General features: G+C 36.9%; 1 protein-coding gene across 1 annotated transcript in view; it reads left to right on the top strand.

Annotated features, from left to right (window-relative positions):
- The first annotated feature begins 3320 nt into the window (after window positions 1–3320).
- Window positions 3321–22314, top strand: part of LOC116514283 (transient receptor potential cation channel subfamily M member 2-like) — a 37396-nt gene continuing 18402 nt past the window's right edge. Inside the window, exons 1-14 of the mRNA XM_032225802.1 lie at window positions 3321–3518; window positions 4475–4643; window positions 5924–6104; window positions 6452–6615; window positions 8654–8834; window positions 10021–10082; window positions 11583–11783; window positions 12801–12903; window positions 14028–14149; window positions 16144–16488; window positions 17759–17896; window positions 18281–18410; window positions 19258–19403; window positions 20983–21095. Of these exons, the coding sequence (XP_032081693.1) occupies window positions 4539–4643; window positions 5924–6104; window positions 6452–6615; window positions 8654–8834; window positions 10021–10082; window positions 11583–11783; window positions 12801–12903; window positions 14028–14149; window positions 16144–16488; window positions 17759–17896; window positions 18281–18410; window positions 19258–19403; window positions 20983–21095 (1991 nt within the window). The 5' untranslated portion in view covers window positions 3321–3518; window positions 4475–4538. The remainder of the gene's footprint in view (window positions 3519–4474; window positions 4644–5923; window positions 6105–6451; window positions 6616–8653; window positions 8835–10020; window positions 10083–11582; window positions 11784–12800; window positions 12904–14027; window positions 14150–16143; window positions 16489–17758; window positions 17897–18280; window positions 18411–19257; window positions 19404–20982; window positions 21096–22314) is intronic.

The following is a 22314-nucleotide window of genomic DNA, read 5'->3' as shown; positions in this document are numbered from 1 at the left end:
GAAAATGAAGAAGTTAGTGTGCTGTGGGACTTTAGAATTCAGATGGACAAAAATTTGCCACACAAAACCTCAGACTTAACAATTGAAAGGAAAAAAAAGTCTGCATCTGCATAGTGGACCTGCAGTACCTGGAGACAACCAAATAGAATAAGTATAATCTTTATTGTCATTGTACTTAAATACAACAAAATTGGTTAGAAGAGGAAGAACTGGAAAAAATCAGAAAATATATAGACCTGCAAATAGAATGCATGTGGTAAAGAATAGATCCTTTTGCTAACATCCCAAAACAACTGGAGCACCACTTGAACACCAATGGCATTGACAAAATCACCATCAATTAATTGAAAACGGCTGATTTACTTGAAACAACTTATATCCTCTGACAATTTCCTTTAACACCATCAAGCATCCCAAATCCTTGTAGATTTAAAAAGTGCCAAGTCTAAACAATGGCTGACTATGCAATTAAGCACAGCTTGTATTTCATTTAATCAAATTTCACTTTTGGAATGTTCCTATCGTTTACTGACTATTACCCAACTCAAAAACCAAGGGTGTTTTGTCTGAGCAAAGGTTGTGCTCTGCTATTGTAGATCATTGCCAATGAGAACAAACAATATTGGAGTGAATGGCCTATTACTATGGAGTAATATTTCAAAGTTACATATTATTTTGACTGGTGTTTGACATGTTGCTATGCTAATTTTTAAATGCTGTTTCTCTGACACCTGCTTAATAGTCATTCCCTGCAGGGAGGGGGATGTATTTCTTGATGGAATATATTTTTGAAGTGAAATATTATATTTAGTAACTACTTGAAATAGTGTTTTAGTACCAACTGTTACGTTTTTTTAATTGTACTGAAAGTGTTTTTATCTTCTGTGAAAACCATGTCTATTGAATCCATGTTATACAAATGTCTTAGCTAAAAGAGGTTTAGTTGATCAATGTTTAAGAAAGAGGTATTTTACTGAAGTTACAAATGAACTACTTCTGGGTTTGAAACAAGCATGGACATCTGCAAAGAGAAGAGGGATGATGTTATCACACAGACATCTTGGCATCAATATTTGTACAAGATGTTGGAGTGTAAATATATAATAGTGGGTTTTATATAATCACATCCCCCTTGAGTGCTGCTTCAAGCACCTGCTTCATTTTGGCATCATTGTGACTTACTGCCGTCATTGTAAATAAACACGTGTTTCTATTTTCTTCATGGATTACAGTGTATGAGTTACTTTTCTAAGTCTATTGCCATTATGCAACTACCTTTGGATATCTACCTGGGTTTTCCATTTCAAGGAACTAATGACAGCCCTATCTACTATATGAAGATATCCTTTTAAAAAGAAGCTTTCAGAAAGAGGCTAGGCACAATTGGTATATTGCATATGTCAATCATTTAAATATCCACATGCTTACTCTCCTGATTGTATTGAATGAATTTAAGTAGTAGGGGAACGTAATAAAAAATTGAACATAATGCTTAATGAAACATGAGGACAACCTTAAAATTATACTTACTTTATGCTAGTCTATGATTGTAATAAAAAATTGATATGATGTTTAGTTTTCTGATAAATAAGGGTGCCAAATACATTCTATCTAAAAAAGATCTTGAGAAATATAAGGTGTTCAATGAATTCTTCTAATGACTTAAGCAGAGGATATTTATTCCTGTAGCTCAAAGTGGTTTCAAAACATACAGTATTTATGTACCCCAAATATTTGGAGTAACTCTTCAAGTTGACAGGCTTTCCTAATCAGAACATTAACAATCATTAATATATTTCCTGACACCACATGGCAATCTTTTTGGTGTAATTTGGAAGTTTATTCACACTGATCAGCTAGATAAGAATATACTGTAGAGTAGAATGAGGTCATATAAAATAGTTGCGTTAGTACCATCACTGGGTCATTTATTAGTATGCTAATGAATATGTAGCTTCAGTTTCAACTTTTTTCTTTTCTTCCACAAATTAATCATCTATTTTTAAAACACACACACGATGACTTTGAAGCTAGTAATTATTGTACTTTTATGACACTATGACTCTTTCTGGTCTTATAGACACTGACTATCCATTCAATCTAAATACAAACAGCATTAGTGACATATATATGTTGTTGTAATACAGAGTCGTCGTGGCATAGTGGTTAGAATGCAATACTGCAGGCTATTCTTGCTGACTACCAGCTGACTGCAATTTGGCAGTTCGAATCTCATCAGGCTCAAGATTGACTCAGCCTTCCAACCTTCTGAGGTTGGTAAAATGAGCACCCAGATTGTTGGGGGCAATATGCTGACTCTGTAAAAATCTCTGAGAGAGGGCTGTAAAGCACTATGAAGTGGTATATACAATAAGTCTAAGTGCTATTGCTATTGTAGTTTTTTATAGCAGAATCAGTTTGATCTAATGGTTAAGAATTAGAAGCCAGGAGTCTGTAAGTGGTAGTTCACCATTGGGCAAAGAAGCCATGCATGTGTCCTGTACTCTTGCAAGAAGGTGCTGGCAAACTACTTCCACAAATATGGCCAAAACTGCAGATTTATCCATATAATCACTAGGGGTCAAGGTTGACCTGACAGAACATTAAAAAACAGTATTCTCTTAACACAAAAAAATATGGCAAATATATCCCAAATTCTCAAGTAAAAAGATAAGGTCTTTGTGAGAGCTTCAATCAGGGGGACTTTAAAAAGAAAAGAAAAACGTGTCTTTTTGGTGTTTTATGAAATCTAGGCAGAATACAGCATTTGCAGTCCATGAAGTCTGAAATGGTAGTTTCAAGAATTTGTCTTCCAAATGTACTTGAACAACTTTGATAATTGATCTAACAAATGTAGCCATGGCTGGGCCTGGTCTGCGAATACCAATGGAGCTGAACAAGATCCACCATGATGAAGGCTACCCTCTTGACCTTGAGAGCTACCATGATATCACTCTGGTTTCCAACTTCAGAAGAAGCACCAGTCCTTCCAGTAGAAGCAAGCGCAGGGCTCACTTCTCTCCCAGCATAAATGAAAAGGCAAGTTTAAGAAAAAGGAAGAGCTAGATGATGGTTTGTTTTAGGGATGACCTACCATGGGTTAGAAATTATAAACGTAGATCAGAAAAGGATGGGAAAGAAAAAGAAAATAGGGGAGACATTCAAATTTGTTGTTGCCCCTAGAGTATAAAATGATATTGTACTTGGCCATATAAAGTTTATACCTTGTATGCTTGTTACTCTCCTTAGATGTGATAATCATTAATCTTTTAACAAATAATTGACCACATGTAATATTGAAATTGTTTTTCCTCAAAAAGCAGCACAAAAACCCTAATGTTTTATGCATAGAATATGATTTTGCTCTGGGAAAGAAATGATTTTATGCTTTCTAAGTAAGAACTGATCTTTTGCTCCCTGTTCTTTCCACAGGAAGATCTCCGCTTATGGATCCCTGAAAACATTCAAAAAAAAGAATGTGTTTATTTTATTGAAAGTTCACAGTTGTCAGATTCTGGGTAAGAAAACTACTCTGATTAACTTTATCACCAGGAAGACAACCAGAATTATCAGGGAGGTTTAGACTGAGTAAAGGCTGGAATGTTGGAACATTTTATCTTAGAAAGTTGTGATACTACAGACAATCCCAACAATATTTCATCAAGGGGAAAATTACCACAAAACACATAATTGGAGGCAGCTTTTGATATTTTAGATGTTGACAGAAAAGCTTATTGCTTCTTTTTACAAAGGAATGATGTTTATGAATTTAATTTCAGGGGAAAACATGATGAAGGATTACGCTAAACTATTTTCAGTCAAATGGAAATGATTAAAAGGCTAAGGAGCACTGGAATATTTTAGAAAAATCATCTAGTATTATTTTTAAAAGTGAGAAAGGAGGCTCTAATGTGTATAAACAAATAAAATTGATATGCCTAAAATATTCAAATAACACTTGAAATGCAAGTAAATAAACCTAGTATAGGCATATTGAGCCGTGCTGATGTTTACTTTTGTAATGATTGGGAATTTAGAGAATTCCAGTAATTAATCTTCAATAATCTGATGTTTTGAATGGCATCTTGCAGAATTCCGAACCAGCTTACCACTTGCTACTTTATTCTTGCTATCTAATTAAAATGGTTATAGCACATTGGATATTTCAAAATAATTGTTCATATACAATTTAAACGATCTATTTTGTGCTGATTCTGCTTGCAAATATTGCAGCTGTTAGCACACCTCAAAATATGTCGTGTTTGTCAAGATCTGTATTTGTAATGTGGGAATAGAGTGCTTGTATAACTATATTCAACATAAACACAGTATTATATGCAGCAGTGAATTCAGCTCAAGTTTATTTTAGTGACTGGAGTCTCCTTTATTCTAACTTCCATGTTTCTTTTGTGTGGTTTATGTCACTATAGTACTTTCAATATGTATTTTTTAAGTTACTTTTGCTTTTGTTCAGGAAAGTGGCATGTGAATGTGGTTATCTCAGGGAAGAGCACTTAGAAGAAGCCATAAAACCTGTCATGTTCCAAGGGAAGGAATGGGACCCCAGAAGACATGTCCAGGAAATGCCAACAGATGCCTTTGGGGACATTACTTTTACAGGCTTGGGGCAAAAAGTTGGGAAAGTAAGTTAACAGGTGATTGAAAGTGAACCTTCAAGGAAGGTAGTCCTTGGCCTGCCCTACGACCACAATTCAGCCCAACATTTCTGTTGCTAAGCAAGACATCTGTTAAGTGACTTTTGCCCCATTTTATGACCTTTCCTGCACAGTTGTTAAGTGAGTCACTGCAATAACAGGGTTGTTAAGTGAATCTGGCTTCACAATTGGCTTTGCTTGTCAAAGGTTTACAAAAGGTGATCACATGACCCCACATGACTCGGTTGCCAAGCGTCTGAATTTTGACCACATAACCATGGGTAACTTGCAATGGTTGTAAGGGTGAAAAATGGTCATAAGTCACTTTTTTCAGTGCCATTGTAACTTTGAATGGTCACTAAATGAACTGTTGTAAGTTGAGGACTACCTGTAGTTGGTTTTCTGAAATTGTATATACTGTTGAACTTTGTGTACTTATCAACTTTTCTGAAGTTATAAGACCAAACCACAGATATCTTGTATCATTTCTGGATTTATTACCTATAATTTAGGGCTATGGTATGTAGTGCTTCAGATTCATAGCATTCACATAGCATTCGCGTAGCATTCTTGACAATGCCTTAAAGCAGACCCATTTTGTTCCAGATTCATGCAGTTTCAGTGCAATCCTAGGAAAGAATGCCTTTGTTTTAAAGCAAGGGAGTCCAACCTTGTCAACTTTAAGAGCTGTAGACTTCAACTCCCAGAATTCCCCACCCAGCCATGCTTATGCTGGCTGGAGAATTCTAGGAGTTGAGTAGGTCAAGTTGCCAAGGTTGAACACCTTGTTTTAAAGGATTACTGAAATATATGTCCACACCAATGCTTCTTCCAATTCGCTGTTTTCCCTTAAATCTACAGTAGAACACTGCATATCCCAACTAGAATATCCTTGATTGTATCTTTAAATAGCTTGTTCTATAAACTCCCTGCCACCCCATTAGAATGAACTATCTTATCCTCATTTAGACCTGCTGAGAGAAATGGGAAAGTAGAAAGTAAAGAGGTACCTCTAATGGGCATACCAGACAAGATTTCTCTAGAAAGTTTTCAGAAGATTCCCTCTATTGTTTCCTATTGCATCAATATTCCTTATACACTGCAGTATCTGTTTGGGATATTGCATTGATTGACAAGATTCAAGTCATTTTGAATAAGAAATCCCACATAGCTCCGTTTGGGTCTTAGATGGTTCTGGACATGATTGCATCATGACCACTATCTGAAATGTTCATATATTCCTCCTATGTTTTATTTCTTTTTTGTAGTATGTGCGAGTCTCTTCCAGCACTTCTCCAAAAACACTTTACCAGTTGATTACACAGTACTGGAGGCTTGATATACCCAACCTCTTAATATCAGTGACAGGAGGAGCTAAAAACTTCAGCATGAAGATGAGACTGAAGAATATATTCCGTCAGGGACTTGCCAAAGTAGTACAAACAACAGGTAAAGCAATCACTGGCCAAAACTAATAGTGTATGGTGAAGTTTTATGTCCTTATCTAAACTATTGTAGCTTTCAGCCCAGATAGGATCCCAAAGCAATCTACGATAGTTAAAAGCACACAAAATACAACATTAATTAAAGTGGAAATCGGAAGCTAAGTTTAGATTTTTTTTAAAAAAATACACAGCGGAGGGTCGAAAATTGCTGACCTAACCTAAAACAACTTTGGCACAGATTCTGCTTTAAAAATAAATAAAATATTTTCTCATGGTCCAGAGAAAAAAAATAGAGAAATAAAGCATCTTGTCTGTTTTATACACTTAGTTGTTGGGATCTTTGTTCTACAGGTGCCTGGATCATCACAGGTGGTTCTCACACTGGTGTGATGAAGCAAGTAGGGGAAGCACTCCAGGATTTTATTATGAGCAGCACCTATAAAGGCGAGATTGTCGCTATTGGCATTGCATCTTGGGGGACAGTACACAACCGTAATAGCCTCATCTGCCGCACGGTGAGCCAAAAGGGTTTTCAGACCATGCTATTAGAAGAATTAATTCATAGTACAACTCCATATGAATTTATCTTGAAGAAAAGGGTCTTGTAAGTAGATTGAGATGAGATAAGACATGCAGTACAGTATCTCTTGTACAACTTTGTATTTCTTTATACTATTAAGGATGTGAAGAAAGACAATGGTGAGATACAAACAATGCTAGGCTCTGGGTTTCTATATCTTTGGTACCTAGGAACATTATCTATTTGAGTGTAGCTCAGTTAGCACTATAATAGTTTTACTTACTGTGTCCTATCACATATAAGAAGAGAACCTTATAGAGTTGGATGGCATTTTTATTTTTAATCTTGATAAAAAGCATTCTATTCCAGAAGGCAAAAAGTAAGAGCTATGAAACAAATTCGAAAAAATACTATTGTGATTCTTAGCATTTCATTTATTACGAATTTGATTATCTGCAGGCTGGATCTATTCTTCAGCTAATTTCTTCATATGTATAGAGATGATATGAACGTTTATGGAAGAAATAGTATTCACTTTTAATTGGGGTGATGTTCCCTTGCCTAAAGAGGGTATCTCTTCATCCAGCAGTGTTAGACAATTTCCATATGTTAAAGAAGCTGTTGTAGAAGATCGTTGGACAAGAAATACAAAGGATCTGTCAGGCATGAAAGACCATGAAGGTTCAATTAAATTGATTTATTGCTAAAAGCCTATGTACAAGAATCTTCTCAACTAACAGCACTTGCTTGGAATTACATAAGGGCCAATGGAACTCAAGAGGGTTTGGACTTAGTTCTCTTGTGGCTAAATAGGGATTCTAGTCTGATTCTATCCCTTGTCCTACAATATTGTAGATAAAGATGATTAGGTTGATTTCCTTCAGTCAAGGTTCAGGCACAAAATCAAAACTGCATCGGTCAGTCTTGTGGATGACTTCCAATCTCTCAGTACTATTTGATAACCTTTCACCATGCTCTTCTTCTGGGATCACCTGCACTATAGTTCCATTCCTTCCTTAGTTAGATCCTATGAGGTAGGAAAGTTTGATGACAGTAACTCCTGGCAATCAGGACTGGATTACTTCAAAGGACTGGATTACTACAAATTTAGGGCTGCATTTGAAGATTTCTTGGAATCTGCAATAGGTATAAAATGCACCAGCCAACATACTGGTAGGTGAGAGCCACCTCAACAGAATGACACCAATACTGCCAGTGTTATATTGGTTACCAGTACATTTCTAATACAATGTAAACAGCTAGTGATCATCTATCAAATCCTATGGTGGAGTTACCTAGGAATTGTCTCTTCCAAATGGAATCTCTCTCCTGTTTTTTAATCCCAAGAAGAAATGCTCTAGATCTTTCTCAGGAGATGATAGGAACAAGAGCCCAGAAGTAGTCTTTTCAGTATTGATCCTCTCCTTTTGAAACATTCAATCTCCAGAGATTTGACTATTCCCTTCAATAGTAGCATTTGGGAAAGCTACTAAGCCTTTATTTTTTCAACGAATCTTTGGAGACTAAATAATTACAGTTTCCGGTCAACTTTCAATTCCCTTGCAATCATTATGTTTTAAATATTTGATTTATATTTGTGATTCTGAGAAAGTTATACTTTAAAAAATCTCAGATTTTACTCTATATAAGCTGCACAGAGTTTGTGTAAAGTGCAAGGTGTAGCTTATATAAATAAATAAGGAACAAGGTTTTGCTTTTCTGAGTTATTTGAATGAAAATTTGTGTATGGAAATTCTAACTCAAGCAAATATAGAACCCCAGCTGGTGTAGCAAGTAAAGTGTTAGGTTGGCATCAGGAAAGCCTTGATGTCAGGTTGTCATCAGCCATTGATACTTTCTGGCTATCTTTAGGTCAGCCATTCATTCTCAGTAAAGAAAAACAGGGTGATTGTGGGAAAAAGTAGGAGGTGGGAATGGTATAACCCCGCTTTTACTGCTGGAAGATGGGATATAAATCTGCTAAATAAATATATAAATTTGTGTCGTATTTTTTCCAACCTGTTTATTTTTAGGGTAGCTTCCCTGCAGAATATATTTTGGATGAGGAAACTCAAGGAAGCCTTTCTTGCCTGGACAGCAATCATTCACACTTCATTCTGGTGGATGATGGAACACATGGGAAATATGGGGTGGAGATCCCTTTGAGGACCAAACTTGAGAAATACATTTCAGAGCAAACCAAGGTGAAAGAAGGTAATGGCAGCTTGTTGCTGGTAAAAATGTTATACACCAAGAACATTAAAATATTTTTGCATAGACTGTATTGCTGATCATGGCATCTGGATCAACTCCTAGTGATGAATTCTCCACTTAAATCTTGCTGATTTCAAATAAGAAATTTACGGTATGTACTCAAAAAATCTGGAATCCTAGGATGAATAACTAAATTTCTTTAACAAATAAAATTTAACACATCTGCAGGATATCAAGCTGGGAATGTTATAAGAGGGTATAATTAGGACAGTACAGACAATCCTTGACTTATTACCACAACTGAGACCAGAATTTTCATTGCTAATCAAGGCAGTTGTTAGAACTTCTTATGGTATGATTGTTAAGAGAATCATTGCAGTTGTTAAGTGAATCGCATGGTCATTAAGTGATCTGGCTTCCCCACTTTGCTTGTTGAAAGCTGGTTGGGATGGTTGCAAATGACTATCTCATGACTCAGGATCCTGCAACTGTTGTAAATATATGCTGGTTGCCAATTCCCCAAATTTTGATTACGTGACTGTAAGGATGCTGTCACATTTTACACATTAAGTGTAAAAACTGGTTGCAAGTCAAATTTTTCACTGCTGCTGGAACTTTGACTGGTCAATAAGTGAATGATTGTAAGTCAAGAACTATCTGTACTGCTATTGGAGATGTAGATTATAATATCTTCATACTGTGTCTCTTGTAATATGTAAGTTCTTCCATTTAGTTTCACAATCTGGAGAAGACTCACTAATTCTGATGCCAAATTATTAGGAACTTTATAGCTACGGAAATGTAATTAAATGATAAAAGGATCAATAATAAATAATTTGTCAATTTTATAAAATAAGTTGGGTTTCTGTTTTAAATGTTCATCTACTTACTATTTATGCTATTTTTTTTCTAAAAAAAAAAATAAAGGGACTGACTACTAGAGACAGACTAGAGAGCTACAACTCTCAGTGGGTTTATTTTTATGGTATTGCTATAAAATAACTAACGTGTTATTGTTTTCTAATCTATTTTTTTTAGAATCTTGTCACTAATTAGTTTCATAACTGCCAATCTGGATCAATATCTGCGTGCATCACAATATCCAGCTGAAATGAATACCGGGATAGGAGGAAGACACCCATATACATGGACAATTGACTGAGCCTTTTATTTTCTTTTTCCACAGGAGTTGCCATTAAAATACCTATTGTTTGTGTAGTGCTGGAGGGTGGACCTGGGACTCTTGATGTAAGTACTCTGTAGGCTGTCAGGGTAACTGGGTGGTTATGAAGGCAATAGGGGTGTTAGGAGTTCTTGCTACTTCCTAAGAAAGTGTATCACAGGGAGAAGATTCTAAGAGAAGGATAGTTAGGAGTTTTTTTTGTAGTATAAGGTTGAATGATGATAGTTGCTCAAGAGAAATGAAAGCAAGTTAAGATCCTGTTGAGTTTCTCAATGAGCTAAAAAGACAAGAGGAATCATTGTAGACAAGGGAAAAATGACAAGCCAGTCATGCTAATATTGGTGATTATAGAATCATAGAGCAGAAGGAGGGTCATTTAGCCACTCAACCCCATGACCCTGAACTGAATATAAATCCTAATTAAAATATTCTAGGCAGTTGTCTTTGCCTTGCCTCCGTATGAACATATCCAACAAAGAATGCCCACCATCTCTTTAATATTAGTTCAACTTTGTTAGAGAGAGTAAATTTTACCATAACATTACATTAAACATTAAATTAAAATGTAATGTTTTCCTATAATTTAATGTCTTTTATGTAATATTCATTTGTGGATTTGAAGAAAATGGTCAAATTTCAACCCTTATCTTCTCTTCAAAGCTAAGCATGCCCCATTCCTTCAGGTTCTCCTCATAGGAATTATTTGCTAACTATTATTTCCCATAATTTGAAACCTCTATGTTGACTGAAGTACTTTAAAGTTGAATTTGCCCTTTTTGCAGCCACATTACTATTGCCAGAAGTCTTTCACAAGCATTATTATCTATATATATTTATGCATTTGATTTTTTGATTAGTTAGTAGAAAAACTTGTTTCATTAAATTTCATCCTGCTATTTTCATCCCATTTCTGAATTAGAGTCAACACAATCATTTCAAACATTATTTGTTTTCTAGCTATTCCTCCCAGTTTGACTCATCTGCAAATCTTTATCCAAATAATTTAAAATGTTCAAGAATAGATTATAACTCTTCAATCATCACCTCCTTCCAGTTAGATGAGAAACCATTAACTAATTAATTATAATTCTTGAAATACGTTTTTTGACCCAGTTACTGAATGTATCTACATACAGTAATTATATTGCCTTCTAGTCCACATTGAACTATTAATAATATCATAGAGTATTTGGACCAATATTTTTCTAAAATTGATAAATATTACCAAGCATTCCATTATTGATACTTAGCTGTAATCAAAAGGTTGTCCAAACAAAACAATTAATTAATTAAGTTAACCTTGAAAATTTATTCCTGATAAATCTATAGTGTACAGGCTTGCTGGTGGCTGCAGCTTTATAAAAATATTTTTACCTTCCACTGAAATCTACATGGGTTGGGAGAGTTTTCTTTTTCACTAATTTAAATAAGCTGCAGATAATGAAAACAGCAAAAACTGTAGGTCATCCAGAAGGGTATGGACATTGGTACTGCCACTTAATTCAATAGCAATATGAAATTATGTGTCCTCAAATGCTGACTTACTCCAATTATTTTTTCTGCAGACAATCTATAATGCAATCAACAATGGCACACCATGTGTGATTGTGGAAGGCTCTGGTCGAGTAGCTGATGTCATTGCTCAAGTGTCTAATCTCCCCAGTCATGAAATAAGTATTTGCCTAATTCAGAAAAAATTGAGTATATTTTTCAAGGACAGCTATGAATTGTTCACAGAGAACAAGATTGTGGAATGGACTAAAAAGGTAAGTTTGACCATCCCAATCATTATTCAAATTTTGGTGATATTGTATCATAAGGAACTCGTGAACCACTTATTTATATTTGCATGATATAGAGGATATAAATTGGGAATACATAGCTCACACACCCCTTTATGGACGCTTTCAAGATGGCTGTTACCTTTCCATGATTCCTGAGGGAAAGCTTACTATATTATTATTACTGTATTTGATCAGAAATGAAATAGCATTGATCCTAGTTGATGTATTTGACAAAAGAGCCCTTTCATATGGTGGCACTGTGGAAGTAGGATAGAAGAAGGCAGTAATTGAAGCCTGCATTGATGTAGGTCTTAGATAAGGTTTCTACATGCAGCCTATCTAATAGGAGAAAGAAAGATGGAAAAGTGAGTTCTGGAAAAAGCAAGAGAGAATGGATAGCTCTTTCCCCTTCTGTGTCAGTCTCTGCTTTTCTTCAACCTCTTCCATTGTTTCCTAACAGAGCAGACTCCAGGCAATTACTGCTGCAGGAATATGGGCTTCCTTTCATAGGAGGCAAATATGTGGTCTGATTCAAATATCTTAAGTTGGCACAGCTCAAGTTGGCAGCAAATGTCTTGAGTTGGCACCAAATAGATAAATGGCATTTTGACCATAAACTCAGCTTGTCGGGCTCTTACCTTTTCTACACACTTATTGGTAGCTTTAGGTAACTGGTCTTCTGTCAGCCTTGTGTGCTCAGGATACACTAGTCTCCTATGAACAGAAATTGTGACTTTTTTCACTTTTATGTATGTATATGAAGTGTTTCAATACTTGAATTAACAAGTATGAAAGTATTCCTATTTCTTCAGTCCAGAAGAGGCTTTCATTATGTGTTAGGAAGAACAGAGAATCAGTTTCAGGGTTCAAAAAGAAAAACAAGGATGATTATTCTTATTTGAAAATATAAAGGTGAAAAAGTTGAAAATTATTTCTTGCATTAAATAAAATTGTGACAGATCAGTTTATTAGAATTGTATATTATTTTTTTCTTTTCAGATCCAGGATATTGTACGAAACAAGCAGCTCCTGACCATCTTCCGAGAAGGCAAGGATGGACAGCAAGATATTGATGTGGCCATTTTGCAAGCAATGCTCAAAGGTGAAAGCAGCAATTATTAAATTAAGTTACATAACCTGGGCTCATTTTGAAGAGAGAGTTGGACTTATTGGCCTAAATGCTCTTTTTCAATTCTATGGAAGCAGGATAAAATGGTCCATATTCCTCCCTATTACCATAAGCAGTGGTAAAACTGTTGCACAATATCACACTCTGAAGTGGTGACATTGCAAATAGAGGTTGAATAATAAAACCTAGAAAACTAAAAGGCGATTTAGCAGAAATGCCTAAATATTTTATTTGTTTGATAGCTTGTTAACTGTAATAGGCAGTCTGGGATTTTACAAATACATTGTTTGGACTATTATCTGGAAATTGAGTTATTACAATATGCCAGGTTGCCTAACCCTACTCCTTATTCTCATGGCTAATAGAGATTCGATTAGCAACTTTTTCAGAACAAAATTGTAAAATCCTCATTTATTTGATTGTACAAAATGTATAATTAAAAATACATTAGCATGAACACATGCTTTCTTAATAGCAGCATTAGATATACATTTATGGTAGAAAGTTTTTTTCTGCCTGGAACAAACTTTTGGAAATCAGTATTAGGTATTGTACATATGAGATAAATTTCCAGAACCATTGCCCGGAGGAGAAGCCTGATCCTGGAGCACATCTGTATTGCGAGACAAATATTTCTATTTTCCTAAAGTTTCCTGCTGAATTCTTGAATTATGTAAATAGAAGTGATGGAATGTAGTCTGCATTCCCAGGATGGAGGAAGGAGCAAGACTCAGCTCAAACAGTTTGTGTAAGAGAAATAAGGTGAAGATAGCTCCTCCCCAATAGTTCCCAGAATATATGCTTTTACATCAGGGCAGAGTCACTGTGGACCAGTCCTTTGCTGTTTCCAGGGAAGCTCTGAGGGCCAGATCTAATCACCCCACAGGGCAGATCCGGGCACCCGGGTCTTGATTTTGACATCCCTACTGTACATGGATGGTAGTTTAGTTTGTCAAGTATATGACTATAGGAGTGGAACAAAAAGAAATCTGCTTGGAAGAATCAAAACATGCCCTGGTTTTTGGAGCCTGGCAATAATCCAGTAAATAACACTGTGCTGCAATCCAAACCTTTTCTTGATTTTCCTTCTGTTGTAGCCTCACGGTCCCATGATCACGTTGGCCATGAAAACTGGGACTACCAGCTGAAGCTTGCAGTGGCATGGAACAGAGTGGATATTGCCAGGAGTGAGATTTTCACTGAAGATCATGAATGGAAGGTGGGGAAACGTCAGGTCATGCTAATAGTGAGCATGTCCTGTGCTACCTATGTAATTACAGGATGATATTAGAGGACCAAGCTTGGTTTGACAGCAAGCTTGTCAATTGAGACCTTCCTTGCACTGCAATCACTCTGTGTATCTTTGCTTCTCAGATCATGATCTGTAGTATATCGTCCTGATGGACAAATTTATATATACCGCATTTTTCGGAGTATAAGACATACTGGAGTATAAGACGCACTAAGGTTTTGAAGAGGCAAATTTTTAAAAATGTAGGTAGGTAGATAGAGGGATAGAGAGGGAGAGAAAGAGAGAGAAATACAGTAGGTAGGTAGGGAGAGGGTAGTTAGGTAGGTAGGTAGGTAGGTAGATGAAGGGGTAGAGAGAGAGAAAGAGAGAGAGAAATACAAGAGGGAGGGGGGAGGGAGAGAGTGCATGTAAGTAGGTAGGTAGGTAGGTAGGTAGGTAGGTAGGTAGAGGGATAGATAGAGAGAAATAGAAAGAGAGAGAGAGAAATACAGTAGATAAGTAGGGGGGGAGAGAGAGAGAGAGAGAGTAGGAAGGTAGGTAGATGTTTCCAGGTGTATTTATCCATGTGCTGGATAAGGAAATCACTGACAATATGCAGCACCTAAGACTTTGTTTCTGCTGGCACAGCACTTGAGCAATCTAATTCTCATCAATCACTCTAACTTAAGAGCTTTCCGAAAGGGGGGGGGAGTTTTTGCACTTTGCAAACCTCCCCAAAACGGCCCGTTTTTTGCAAAAACGGGCCTAGTTTTTTTTTTTTTTTTAAAGGCATGAATAGACTTGGGGGGGGATTGCAGAGTGCTCGGGGGGGCAAAAAAGAGCAAAAACGGCCCATTTTTTGTCAAAAAAATTGCATGCATAGCCCTATGGAGGCTTATAGAGTGCTGCTGTGGTCTGGGGGGGGGGGGCAAAAACCACCCCCTTTTTTGCTCATTTCTGCCCTCCCCAGCCCATAGGAGCTCTTTGAAAGCCTCCATAAGAATATGCAGGGCCATTTTGGTGAAGGAGACGGGAAGCAAAAAAATGCTGTATTCAAGATGCACCCATATTTTCAGCCTCTTTTTTGAGGAAAAAAAAAATGTGTCTTATATTCTGAAAAATACGGTAATATTAAGCTATAATTTGTTTGGTGAGAGGGGAATTTGTGAAATAAGGCTAATTTGAACTTATGGCTTGCTTCTGGTCAATGAATTCTGATTTATAATATCATGGTTTGTTCTATTTGAATCCACAATTTTGGTTTATTCTCCCCCTCCCTTCTAGATACTATGAGGAGGAAACAAACCAGAAATTGATGTAGCAACCTAAAGTCAATTGGCTCATTGGCAAGACTCTGATTACAATTTTTTAAACAAGCCATAGGAAAATCAGCCTTAGTTTAGCATCATATATAGATACAATCCCCTTATATCACCGATTTACCAAATTATTTACCGAACATTTCTTTTCCAGTCTTAGTACTAACATAATGCACACTTAATACTTGTGTAATATACACTGTATAATTGTCTATAATTAGTTACTTCTTGAAATAGGACACAGTTGCTGATGTTATAGATGTTGTCCTTAGATGTTGTCTTGGCCTTTATGTTTGTACATCAAACAAAAGACTTTTAAGAGAGTATTTTTGCTGTATACAAAAATACTATGCTCTGTCAGCACCAGTACAGCTTGTATATGAATGCATGTGGATGAGAAGTAAATGTGGGCTAAATGGTAATGAGAATAGCTGAATATTGGGTGGCCAATTCCATCCTCTTATCTTTTTTTTTCTTTTTGCTTTCTCTGCTGCAGGGATTGACTTATAGCTGCCATTATCAGATGCTGCCCTGAGTCATGCATGCATCCTCCCTTCCTTTGCACTTCTCTTTGTATTCTTTTCCCTTTTCTCCCTATAACGGGGAGAGCAATTTTACTTGTGTTGATATTGTCTCATTCTGGTTGTTTTCCTGGCTTAACAGCCTTTTGATCTACATCCAATGATGGCAGCTGCCCTCATAGCAAACAAGCCAGAGTTTGTGAAGCTGTTTTTCGAGCAAGGTATACAGTTGAAGGAATTTGTTACCTGGGATACTTTACTTTACCTCTATGAAAACATGGCAACCTCCAGTGTCTTCTATGGGAAGCTGCAGAAGGTGTTGCTGGAAGAGAAGGAGCGTATCGCCATTTCCAAAATGCCAAGGATGCAGTTGCATCATGTATCCCAGGTGCTGAGAGAACTGCTGGGAGATTTCACACAACAGCTGTATCCGAAGCTAAAGAACACTGAGAAACATCATCTTCCCATTCCTGTGCCCCAGAACAAGGTACCATGCATTTTTATGCTAGAAATCCTTTAAACCTTCCATGACTCTTGGGTTTCAACACAGAACTGTAGAGCAGTTCATTCTTCTACCACTCTGCTTTCATTTTCTTAATATATTTATTAAAAGTTTTAGAGAGAACATAAAAACGAATGCAAGCCAATAGAGAGGGAAAGAAGCAAAGGAAAGAAAAACAGGCAAAAGTGTGAACAAATAATCAACAAAAAGAAATAGAAAAGTTTCAAAGTTTAATAACACTTGTATACCACCCAATGCCGAAGGACTCCGGGTGGCTCACAATACAAATAAATCAAAAGGCATAGAAAAAAAAGAAAAGATAGACTTAAAAACACACCATGCACTCTATTCCAAATGGGGCTGGACCATATTTTGGGATCAACAGCCCCAGGCCTGCCGGAACAGCCTTTAGTGGCCTTATGGAAGGCCGAGAGAGTGGGAAGGGTCCGGATCTCTGCAGGGAGATCATTCCACAGGGCTGGAGCAGCTACAGAGAAAGACCTCTCCCAAGTAGTCGCCAACGGGCATTGGCATGGAATGTGTAAAAATAATGAGAAATCCCTAAGCAAAAGTGAGGAGTGTCTGTATTTCTACTAAATTACCATAGAATAGGAACTCATGAGAAAAAGAAGAAACAATGAAGGAAAGGAGAATGGAATTGAGTAGTCTAACTGCTGGAGCATTCTGCAACACTTGCTGTATTCATTTGCCCTATTCAGATTTCATTTGCTATATTCACGTCCATTGTCTACACTCCATCTACCCCCTGATTTATTCCAAGACTGAAAGCATAAAAGGCCTTGTGCTAAAACCCCTTTATTACAACTTTTTGATCTCTGTGAAACATCCTTGGAAGACTTAGGCATGGTGAGAATAGATTCACATTTTTCCTCCTGTTTTGTAGCATACAACAAATAGTATTTTTTTTTAAATGTGAGAGTTTGGGGAGTGGTGTCAAGCTGGTCACACCCATCCAGTTGGCCACACCCATCCGGTCAACCATGCCTGCCCGGCCCCTTTGCCCTCATGTGGTCCTCAATGAAATCAAGTTTGACACCCCTGTGCTAAGTTAACCATGTTTCTTTTTTTCCTGAGCTGCTGCCTCAGTCCTGCCCTTTTATTATTATGAGTGCTTTTTTTATATAGGTCTTTTGCTCTGTTACGTGACATGGATTGCCTTTCTGAGGATGCTATTTTCCTCCAGTAGGTGCAAGGAGATGTTATTTCCTTAAAGATGGTATTTCATTTCCCATAGGTGCAAGGGGTACATCTTCAAGCATTCTATAAACGTTCTGCTGCTCAGGCACCATTCAGCGTGGATCCTGTGCGAGATTTACTTATATGGGCAATTGTTCAAAACCGCAAGGAGTTGGCTGATATAATTTGGGCTCAGGTAAATTTTTCTACTTTCAAACCATCTCTACACAGGGCTGAATCCCAACTCTTTTGTCTTTGTGATAAAGCTGAAAATGTAGATTGGTGTGGTAAATGTAGCTTTGTAAATGTTTCCATTGAAAGTTCTTTTTCAGCATCGGTGATTACTGAAATTCATCTGTACATAAATGTAACTAGCAATTAGAAGAGTTTTAGTTTAGACACAGATTTACCCTTTCAGGGGAAATGTGTCATAGCCAGGATATAGAGCATTGAGAAGGACGATAGCACAATTCCCTGCAATCTGGGAATGTGCATTCTTTCTTCCCAAACTGTCAAAATTAATGCAATTTACTTGGAGCCAGAAATATTGTTTTTGTGCTAACTTGTCCTATTGCTTCAGAGTCGAGATTGTATTGCAGCAGCATTGGCCTGCAGCAATATGCTGAAGGAAATATCTAAGGAGGAAAACGACACTGACAGTAGTGAGGAAATGCTAACCCTGGCAGAGAAGTATGAGCACCGAGCTGTAGGTGAGTCTAGGCTGGTTTTGTTGAGGTATTGTTATTACATTGTTCAACCAGGCTTTATTCAATTCCTTACAGTTTTATTTGGGACAGCTATTCATACACAACTCTTTCAGCTTCAAGCAAACTATAATCAGTGCTATTCCAGCTCCATTAATGTGAACAGCAGCTGCTTTAATTCCAGATAGGACAATTGCCATAGAGTATTTCCGTACTGAACTAATATCATAGTATTTCCCTATTTTGCTTTCCAAAACCTCAAGCAGTAAACAATACCCAAACAAGGAACGATCAACTAAGGTAAACAACCAAACAGTAAATAACAGCCTAATCAAGGATGAAACCACCAAGGCCACTCCCAACACTGGCAGGAAAAACATCTAGAATATAAACGGAGAGCAAATCCCACTCCTTACTGCTTACTGATAATAGTTAGGCAATGAAAGGCCTGCAAAAAAACAGCGAAACTGAGAGAGCACCAAGGACTACAGTAATATTATCTGGGTTATCAGATAGGCTAATAAGGCTTATCCTGAAAATATAGTACTGGTTTTAATAATTATGCTTGTGGTGAAGAAAAATAAATGTTACTGACATAAATTATGGATGTCCTTTAATTTCTAGGATAAAGTTCATGAAATTATCTTTTATGATGAGATTGCCAACAAAATATAACTGTTACCTTTCTATTTCTCTTAGCCTTATCTATAAAAATCAGTTAGGTAGGCACAGGGAAATTTTTTATCTTTCAATATAAGTTACCTTGTAGGCTTTTGAAGCTAAAATGTCTCTGCTCTCCATGGAAAAAATTGGGGCAAAAATGAACTATTTCTCACCTTGCATGTTTTTCTAGGTGTCTTCACAGAATGTTGTCGGAAGGATGAAGAAAGAGCCCAAAATCTCCTGATCCGGGTCTCTGATGCCTGGGGAAAGACCACATGCCTTCAGTTGGCTTTGGAAGGCAAAAACATGAAGTTTGTTTCTCATGGGGGTGTTCAGGTGTGACTTACTTTCTTATACAAAGTACTTTTGTTTTTATTCCAAATCAAGGGAAACAAGCCATTGTATTTAATGTGGATCAGATCCTATTTCAACTGTTCTATTAAATACTGGGTACCACACATTGAGAAGAATTCAGATGAATTGAAGTAGCTTTAAAAAAAAAAAAGCAAGAAACATCAGAGGACTACAAGCTACATAATAGTGGAAAAGGTGGAAAAAAGTAAGAATATTTATGCTTAGGAAGACTGATGGAGGATATGATTGTACCTTTTTGAAAATAGGTTACCCAGAAGGTCAAAACTTTTTCTCTATTATACCAGAGTGCAGAATAATGGATTTTAAAAGAAAATAAATAAATAAGTCAGATTCCTACTGAATATTTTTTTTAAACGTGGATCTAAGTAGTTCTTACCAGCCTTATTTATTGCAAGTTGGACAATATGTAGCCCCCTATATATAACTTTTACTAAGGAATTATTGCATTGCTAAACAAACATCACCCACTATTTCTTTTTCAATTTGATTGCCTTCCTCTGTTATTCCTGCAGTGTTTTTCAACCTGGACAATGGAAGTGAACTTTAACTTCCAAAATTCATAGGCAGCTTGCTGGGGAATTCTGGAAGTTGAATTCAACCTATCTTCCAGGTTGAGAAACACTGTGCTGGAGGATGTACCTCTCTTAGATGGCAGCACTATGTATTTGTCTATGTATTTATATAGACACACACACAAACACACACACAAACACACACACACACAAACTTCTGTGGCTAAACCCTCAAGAATATCTTAAATAGAATATCTTAAATGAATATCTTAAATAGAATACTGGTGTTTTCTTTCCACAACTGCGTAAGTGCCTATGTTATTTGCTTCTGTAGCTTCATGGTACAAGATGTTCCATGCTTTGCACTACCGTACATAAACTCAATACCAGTGAGATGGCATTGGAGAACAAAGAATGATATAGAATTGTTGAGCAGGCAATTGAAGTTGAAGTGGGGATAGGGGAATGTTATATAACGGCATCACTGTTTCATAAGCAGTATTTCTATATCCAGATGATAGCATGACTCATTTCACACCTAAGAGACCTAGGTTACATTTTTGACACAATCAACTACATTTCTAAGTAGTAGCACTTTAAAAAAGACATCCAAGAAAAAAAAATTCTGGGGAAAAAAACTCTTAAAATTTTGGAAAAAACTGAAATGCAACTTTTACAAGAGAAAACATTGCTATTTTGGAAGCATATATTTCTAGTCAGAAACATGGAGTCAAGCTATCACCTAGTAGCGCATCATGCCTGGATTATATTTTTCTAGTTCTCTTGCGGTTTGGGGAGATTCCTTGCTTATATCTCAGCTCAGCATTTTGTATCATGCTTGGTTACACACATGGTGACCTCCTCTGTCCTGCTAGAACACAACCAATGTGTATTGCACAATTAGCTATCCATTACTTAGCCTCATCCTGGTGGCTTCAGTTCCTTGGTGAGTTGAGTCTCATTCTTCTCGGCAAACCGATTTCCCTATCTTGGATATCTAACTCTCAAAATGTCACTTCTCTTTTCAGGGCTTCCTAACCAGAGTTTGGTGGGGAAAGCTGAGTGTCGATAATGGGATATGTCAGGTCATCCTATGCATGCTGTTCTTCCCTCTGCTCTATACAGGCCTCATAACTTTCAGGTACTTGCAGAACTTGACTATACTGTTTTATGGCAGTACAGGGAGATTTATAGGACTTTGTACCTTCATCTCACCTTGCCACTATGCAAGATAAAAATACCACTAGGGCAAAATTCAGGTGTGGGCAATCGACTAATTACCCTACTCTTCTCTAAAAAGATGATTAACTTGTATGTTATCTAATATTTACATTTATCACCCTTATACCAGATCAGGGGCAATTTTCTCAATAATAGGAACTGGGTCTGTTGTGGAGGACTAGCCAATAGTTCCTGGCTGTGCTTTGCCCACTCGCCTGCAAGGTCACCCGTTGACCGAGACAGCGGTGGGTGGCTGAGCCCAGGCAGCAATGGCTGCCTCCGCTGCCTCCTCAGGCTGCTCCAGGCAAGAGATGAGTACTACATGGATGCAACGAAGCACTTTCTCTCCATGCCCTCTCATGGCCACCAGTTGACTGAAGGACCACGCAGTGACTGCACAGAGCCAGACTGGACTTAGCTTCTTCTCCCACCCACTTATTTACATTTGATTTCTAATATCCATTTGACCAAGCTGGAAAGGGACAGCCAAAGGGCCAGATGCTGCCCAGGGGCTGTAAAATGCCCAGATCTGTACTAGAGTAAAACACATCTTAGCTATTAGATGTGTTATTTTCCCCTCTGCAGCCATATTAGTAACATGTGTGAAGCTGTTTCAGTTATGTTTTTCTACAGTGTGTGTCTTTCATAAAAGAAGTCAGCCTCTTCATTTTCTAAATTGTTGAAATATATATATATATATATATATATATATATATATATATATATATATATATATATATAACAAATGGATGAATATTTCCTATTTTCTAGTAAAATGATCGAGCAATATACAAATTTATGTCCAACTTGAAACTAATAAAACACAGAATCAAATTCAGTTCATTAGTCAACAAAAGCATTTACCTGTATTTTTGCTACATCTAGATGTAGTTCCCATGATAACAAATGCTTTTAAGTATGCATAACATGGGGTATTCTTGCTATTCTAAAGTTGGCACAATTTTTTAAGCTGGATATAAGCATTGTCAGCAATTATCCAAGGTGAATCTTGACAGTGAGGGGCTGTGTCAAGATCATTGACAAAGAGTAAGACTGCCTATGTGGTATTTCTGTCATAACCATACAGTAGACATAGTGATATGTGGAAGAGGTATGCAAAAATGACTTCTTGCTGTAAG

The sequence above is a fragment of the Thamnophis elegans genome, chromosome 10 (genome assembly GCF_009769535.1).
Source record: "Thamnophis elegans isolate rThaEle1 chromosome 10, rThaEle1.pri, whole genome shotgun sequence".
Classification (NCBI taxonomy): Eukaryota; Metazoa; Chordata; class Lepidosauria; order Squamata; family Colubridae; genus Thamnophis; species Thamnophis elegans.
This window is presented reverse-complemented; position numbering and strand designations above follow the sequence as displayed.